This window comes from Eurytemora carolleeae, unplaced genomic scaffold (genome assembly GCF_000591075.1).
Source record: "Eurytemora carolleeae unplaced genomic scaffold, Eaff_2.0 scaffold824, whole genome shotgun sequence".
NCBI classification, from domain to species: domain Eukaryota; kingdom Metazoa; phylum Arthropoda; class Copepoda; order Calanoida; family Temoridae; genus Eurytemora; species Eurytemora carolleeae.
The window spans coordinates 28,929-37,222 of NW_019396774.1; the positions used below are offsets into that span (position 1 = coordinate 28,929).

General features: G+C 32.5%; 1 protein-coding gene across 1 annotated transcript in view; it reads right to left on the bottom strand.

Moving 5' to 3' along the window:
* The window catches only part of LOC111708547 (FMRFamide receptor), a 22,247-nt gene extending 14,204 nt beyond the window's left edge, over positions 1–8,043 (bottom strand). Inside the window, exons 1-4 of the mRNA XM_023481955.1 lie at positions 5,702–8,043; positions 4,328–4,474; positions 2,544–2,647; positions 1,023–1,134 (exon numbers count right to left, since the gene is read on the bottom strand). Coding sequence (XP_023337723.1) covers positions 1,023–1,134; positions 2,544–2,647; positions 4,328–4,460 — 349 coding nt within the window. The 5' untranslated portion in view covers positions 4,461–4,474; positions 5,702–8,043. The remainder of the gene's footprint in view (positions 1–1,022; positions 1,135–2,543; positions 2,648–4,327; positions 4,475–5,701) is intronic.
* Between the last annotated feature and the right edge of the window lie 251 nt (positions 8,044–8,294).

Sequence of the window (8,294 nt, forward strand, 5' to 3'; positions counted from 1 at the left end):
TATATCTGAACCGTAGTTAATAAAGCATAGATATAATCCAACATGATATGGGACACTCTGTATAATTATATCTGAACCGTAGTTAATAAAGCATAGATATAATCCAATATGATATGGGACACTCTGTATATAAAGCTTGGAGATAATCCAATATGAAATGGGACACTCTGTATATAAAGCTTAGAGATAATCCAATATGATATGGGACACTCTGTATATAAAGCTTGGAGATAATCCAATATGATATGGGACACTCTGTATATAAAGCTTAGAGATAATCCAATATGAAATGGGACACTCTGTATATAAAGCTTAGAGATAATCCAATATGATATGGGACACTCTGTATATAAAAAGCATGAATATTGAAAAATTAATTGACAGGGGAAAGTTTGCAGACGAATATTCATTGAATTATGTACTACTTAAAAAAATGGGAATTAACTTCTTATAGCTTTTCGGACCAATTTGGATCTGCGTAGGCCTTACGGAACCTTTCCTGAACCTGTTAAGAATTATAAACCATTATAAACTTATGGAAGGGATTAACCGTTTTTTTACCATTTTTCTAATAAATATATCCCTTAGGTAGGTCTGGTAAACGAGGAAAAAGTGCATTTAATATAAAAAAATGAACTTAACTTACTTATTTCGGCAAATAAAGTACTTCATCACGAAAACTCATAGACTACACACTTCACAGCTTAAGATCATTATTGGTGGGTTAGAGGGACAGTTAACTTAAACACTCCATTAAAGTTGAACATGCCTGATTCACAACGGTACGAAACCTTTAAATCTGTGCATGTGTAAATAAACTTGAAATAGACTTTTAACCCCAAAACGCTTCACGTACAAGGATGCGTCTTCAAGATAGAAATTATTTTTATTCAGATAAAAGATATAAAGAGTATAATCGTTGTGTATAGGTTACTTTTTAAATAGAGGCTAACATTTCCTCCACATTTTCTTTTGCTATAAACCATCTGATGTTTAATTGCTGAGCTCGGTTGACTGCATACCTGTGAGAGTAACCTGGGTTAAAGGAAGCAGGACGGGAAGGATTACAGGTTCAATGTTGGTTCTATAGGTTGATGATGCTCTGGGTACTGTGTAGAGTAGAACCATTCCAACCTTAATTCAATCTAATTCTTAAAGGTTTCAAACTTAAAGTTGAAAACTAAGTTTTTTGGTGTTGAGTGACAGGAAAACTTGTTCAGATCAAAGAAACTAAACATTCTCCTTAACCTTAAATTTTCTTATTTATAACCTGATTGTGTACATAGTTTATATGTTAAACTAGGGCTATTTGATTTAACAAAATTTACAGTTTAAAATATCAAGGGTATACGATTTCAGGTTGCAGAGATATACAAATTTATGAAAAGGGTTGAGTTCCTTTTTGTAATTCACAAATATAGGGAAAACCTATAGATACCACATTTAACAGTTAACGATTCATCTGGATTAAAAAGACACAGTAAAACTTAGTAAGTTCGAACTTCATGATTTTAAAATGATTAAATATTTCATTTTAATCTAATCTAAACGTACGGAAAACATTTACAAAATCCACGAAATGTGCAAAGCAGTGTTATTATTTTCTGTAAGTTTCTGTATTCTTAATTCCCAAATTAACTTACTGTTTTAAAGGCGGCGTGAGAAACCCATGGCTTACAAAGATTTTAAGAAAATAATTTAGACTTTGCCACAAACTCAAATTTTCTAATCTTTGCAACCTGATGGTGTAAACCTTTGTTAGATCTAACAGAACTCATAGTTTGAAATATTTATGGTTGCAAAGTTATATAATGATAATAAACAATCAAAACGTCTTTGCTACTTCTTTAGAGTTTATTCTAGGTACTTGAATAAACCCTGAAATGAACATAAGATTACTTAAACATCATCATCCTCTTCCGCAGTTTAATGGACCTCACTCTATAAATTTTGTATTTTTTAGATGAAGGAGACAACAATCCCGCCTTCTATTCGTATGGTGCATTTTTTTGTAATTGTCACATGAAGATATTTAATGCAAATACTAAGGAATTGAGTCTTTGGAACAAAATCAAATATTTAAACCTCAATAACTTTAGAACCCGATGTTGTAAACCTTTGATATTTCTAACTCAGATTATTTGATCTAACAGAATTCATAGTTTGAAATATCTAAGGTCTGCAACATTTGGTTTCCAACGATATAGTGATTAGAAAATTAGAGTTTGTGACAAAGACTCAATTCCTTTGTTCCAATTTTCTTCTTTTTTTGTCATCCAGCGTCTCAAATCCGCCAAAAACCGGTTTCAATTAAGGGCCAGCTTAAATCTTGAAACGTTGAATACAATTTTAAGTGAAACCAACCATATGTGAGCCACACGGCTCAAATTCTTTAAATTCGGCCTCAGATAAAACTTTATTTTGTCATGTGTAGCCATTAGCTCCAAACTTTGTTATTGTCAATTATAGAAGGCTTCAAATGTGACATGAAGAAAAAAATCGAAAACTATAAGAAAAAAAAGAAGAAATACTTCAATATTTACCAGGAAGAGAATATCAAAGACCGAGAGACACTTTAGAATATTCGAGAAACTGGGTTTCAGTTCAACCTTCTTTTGGTTAAACACGAACAGGCACAATATATTTCCTGAACACAAAATATTTCCTGAACAATATATTTCCTGAACAATATTTTTCCTGAACAATATATTTCCTGAACAATATATTTCCTGAACAATTTATTTCCTGAACATTATATTTCCTAAACAATATATTTCCTGAACAATTTATTTCCTGAACAGAATATGTTTCCTGAACAATATATTTCCTGAACAGAATATGTTTCCTGAACAATATATTTCCTGAACAGAATATGTTTTCTGAACAATATATTTCCTGAACAATTAAATTTCTAAACACGATATATTCCTAAACACTTTATATTTTCATAACAAACACATAATATTTTCTTAACAAACACATTATATTTTTGAAAAAAAGCACAATATTTCATTAAGAAACACATAATATTTCTGAAAAGAATATATATCCTAGTAAAATATAATCATTAAGTAGCCAATAAACACAAAACTAGAGAGTCAATAGATGCAGTTTGATTTGATTTCTTTACAAGGACAGCAAGTGCTGAAGAGAAATAAAGGCTCCAGCTATTAAGGGGAAGGTTACGTAATTACAAGTGATCCTACAAGTGATCCTACAAGTGATCCTACAAGTGATCCTACAAGTGATCCTACAAGTGATCCTACAAGTGATCCTACAAGTAGCAAAACTGGTTCCTTATCATTCTTTATCAGACAAAAGGTTTAAGGGTACCGTTGCAAATCGGACATACCACTCTCTTAAAAGGTTTCTTAAAGTTCTATCTACAATCCCTTTAAAGGGACTGTACGTGTAAATACAAGTGACTCACGGTAAAGATAGCAATACCTGATTCACCACGGTACCATTTTGTCTGATCAATAAGGAAATAAATTAAAATGTTTAAAACTAATTATTTTAATTAACATTTTTAAAATTTTTTTGTAATAAATTTAATATGCAAAATGCATGAAACGATATCTTTTTAGAATAATATTTAACAATTTCGTATAAAACCTGAACTGTTTTAAGAAATAATTATTTAAATTTTATTATTTTCAATTGTGGTTTCTCGACAAAAGGGACTTGCGCATTTCTACTGCCGGAAAACCTATATAAATCTTAGAATTAAACACTTTCAAATCTAGAAAACGACAATAACTTCCACATTATTGATCAAATTTCAAGAGTACCGTTGTGAATCGGGCATTGTCATCTTTGCATGGAAGGTCGAAAATACACCTATAACAATCCTATTCAATTATGAGGTGGCGAAGAAAAAAATTTTGTTTTGATGATTGTGGAAAAATTTTGACGAAAAAACATGTTTTGCTGATAACATGTTTTGCTTTCGTCTTCTTAGGTATATTTATGGGCGAAGACTAAACAATTGAAAAGTTTTAGATTAAATATACATTAAAAGATTAATTTATGAATTCCGCATTTTGATGAGACAGTACGGCAAGATTAGCTGGGCCGAGCGCTGTGGCTAGAACAATCTTTGTCCTAGTGTTTTGGTTGAATATGTGTTTAAAATTGCAATTTTATTGAAGCAGAATTTTATAAAAAAAAAAAACATTGTTTTAGTGCAAGAAAAATATTATAAGTGAAATTTAATTTTTATTGAGAATGAAATTCAAAGAAATGTTTTGTTGAAATCATCGTTTATTATGTTATATTATATACATCGTACGTTGTACAGTAGAGCATACATATCTTGATTTCTTACCAACAATTCCGAAAAGTGCAAGGATAGGGAGTAGAACCCCTTCTAGACACAGGGATAAAGAATTCTTTATCCAAGATTCATCTTCGTCTGTTAGATTCCCGGGGATATCCGGAGTAAGATCGGTCCCGTTCATTTTTCTACTTTTTCCTGAACATGGAGTTATTATAATACAAGGCTAGCTCTAAATACTGGAAAAGTACAAGGTTCCAAAACAACCAACCAATCTACTAGACCTTGATGGGTTAAGTTCTATCCCTAGAAAACACTAAACCCTGGACCCAGAGTAAACAGTGGTTAACATGGACCAGCAAAAACTTGAAGGGGTAACCCTTATAACCTAGAAAACACCAAACCTTGCACCTACAGTAAACAGTGGTTAATTTTAACCAACCAGACCTTGAAGGGGTAACCTCTATACCTAGAAAACACCAAACCCTACACCTAGAGTAAACAATGGTTAACTTGAACCTACCATACTTTGAAAGGTTGACATTGAAAACACCAAACCTTGCACCTAAAGTAAGCAGTGGTTAACTTGAACCAACCAGACCTTGAAGGGTTAACCTCTAAACCTAGAAATCACTAAACCCTACACCTAGAGCTAGCAGGGGTTATCTTGAACCATAGATAAAGATAGATTGCGCATAAGACGACATTTTTCATCTTGAAAGATATAAATGTGCAGAGATGTTTTAAAGATATTCCTAGTTTATAGATTAAATAGGTCGGTTGTGAACATTAGCTGTTCTTATGTCATTGAGTACTTGTGGTGTACATGTGTTCTGTAAAAAGAAATTTAAGTTAGTTTAGTCCTTCTCATGTCCTTCTTCAGTTCTCGTCAATATGATATATTACTCAGTGAAATAATTTGATATTCTCAAAATAAAATTCACTCCTGAGTGGTTTAATAATTATGAAATCCATTAAAACACCAACAACCCCGCTTATCATTGAAGTACACTTTGACCCTTAGAAGTATGAGTTCGCGGACTGTACAATTCTTGGTGATTTTGCGTACATAAGCTATCTATGTTTATTTATTTATCTATGTCTTGAACCTACACAAATTGTATGCTTAATGTAAAGTTTAAATGATTAGAACGAGAAGAAACACAGGACTAAGTTGTAAAGTTAAACCAGATTATTTCAAGAAAAATATTGATCTACTTAGTTCACAGACAAGTTAAAGAAATTGGTTATCTCAACTCCAACTGCTGTTTTTAAATCTTGAATCTTTGCAACATGATGGATGATGGTAAATACTATTTAAATTGTATACTTTGACGGTAGAATCAATAAGCATTAATAGTTTGAAAGGCCTATATCATTAAGTTGCAAAGGCAAACGATCATAAAATTATAATTGCCTTTCTACCTTGAGTGAGCTATTCTTGCAGGGTTAGAAGATGTTAACTATCAACCTAGGAATAGAGTTTTTCACTGAGTTTCCGTAAAACCTTAAAACAGTTTGCTCTACAGTTTCCTTATGCCATCTAACAGGTTCAGAGGTATTTAGAACACTGACTCTTACTATAGTATTTTGAAGAAGAAACTGCTAGATTTTTCACTCTCACAAAAGTTTCTAAGTTTGTTTTGATCAGTTATTAATACATTGTTGTATTATATAGAGTGCCTGTATCGGGGATTATAAAATTTCCTTTATTTTATATAGATTAGTTTCTCAACTTTTTTTCCTGCATTAGTTTGCTTTATATAGAAAATTTGGTTCTCCAGTCCACAGAATTTACTGTACATGGTTCAGTTTATTGTCTCCCAGGAGGATTTAGGATTGCTCTGAGCAATGATGTTTAACTCAGCAGCAACTAATTCCATTTAAGAACGTATGAATGAAAGCTGCAAAATGTAGTTTTTCGTAGCGTGGTCTACTTAGCTCTTGAAGATGTTGAACGAAACTTTATCCTATTGGAATCTGCAGTATTTTTCTAGTTTTTTATTGAAACTTCTCTTATTTCTGAACCTAGGTTTTTATTGATCGGATCTTCTTATTCTGGTCAAGTGAAAAGTCATCTTTATGTAGATATATATTTGCTTTTCTGTAACATTATTATATTTTACTCATCTCTAATTATTCCCTTGGGCCCATCAATCATATTATTTTCATATCATCTGCAAACACAGTTACACGGATACAAACACAGTTACACGGATACAAACACGGTTACACGGATACAAACACAGTTACACGGATACAAACACAGTTACACGGATACATATATGGATATAAACACAGATACACGGATACATTCATGGATAACGGATACAAATTCGGATAAACGGATACAAACACGGTTACACGGATACAAACACGGATACACGGACACAAATACGGTTACCTGATACAAACACGCGGTTACACGGATGCAAACACGGATACACGGATACAAACACGGATACCCCCATACATATACGGATACAAACACGGATACACGGATACATTCATTGATAACGGATACAAATACGGATACACGGATACAAACATGGATACACAGATTCAAACATGTATACAGAGATACAAACACGGATACACGGATACAAACTTGGATACACGGATACAAACATGGATGCATGGATACATACACGGATAAACTGATACAAACATGAATACACGGATATAAACACGGATACACGGATACATACACAGATATGAAAACGGATGTAAGTACGGATAAAAACATGGATACACGGATACATACACAGATATAAAAACTGATGTAAGCACGGATATAAATACGGATACATGGATACAAACATGGATACACGGATACAAACATGTATACACCCACACAAACACGGATACAAACACGGTTTCACGGATACAAACACAGTTACACCAATACAAACACGGTTACACGGATACAAACACAGATACACGGATACATTAATGGATAACGGATACAAATACGGATATACAGATAAAAACATGTATACACGGATATAAACACGGATACACGGATACATGCACGGATATAAAAACTGATGTTAGCACGGATATAAACACGAATACATGGATACATACACGGATATAAAAACGGATGTAAGCACGGATATTAAACATGGATACACGGATATATACACAAATATAAAAACGGATGTAAGTACGCATAAAACATGGATACACGGATACATGCACAGATATAAAAACTGATGTAAGCACGGATACAAATACGGATACACGGATACAAACATGTATACAAGGATATAAACACGGATACACGGATACATGCACTGATATAAAAACTGATGTTAGCACGGATATAAACACGGATATGTGGATACATAGTCGGATATAAAAACGGATGTACGCACAGATATTAAACATGGATACACAGATACATAGGTGGATATAAAAAAGGATGTAAGCACGGATATTAAACATGGATACACGGATACATACCCGGATATACGGACACATACACAGATATAAAAACGGATGTAAGTACGGATATTACACATGGATAAATGGATACATACATGGATATAAAAACTGATACAAACACACATATTGAGAATTCTTCTCATCGTATTGAAAACTGTATGTTTGAAAACTGTATTTTTGAAAACTGTATGCTTGAAAACTGTATGTTTGAAAACTGTATGTTTGAAAACAGTATGTTTGAAAACTGTTTGTTTGAAAACTGTATGTTTGAAAACTGTATGTTTGAAAACTATATGTTTGAAAACTGTATGTTTGAAAACTGTATGTTTGAAAATTTTGCACGACAAAAAAAGCTTGATTAATGCTTCCTCAGATTATGTATATATACTTTTTACAATTTAAGCTTGAAAAAGGTAAGTATAGATTTAGGTTTAGAGCTTGTGCTGGGTGGGGTTGTGGGAGGCCATAATCAACTATTTTTGAGGGAGAAATCTTTGATAATTTATCCAATCCCCAAATGCAATTATTAAACATTAATAAACTAATTAATTTGCAAATAATGTTGGATACA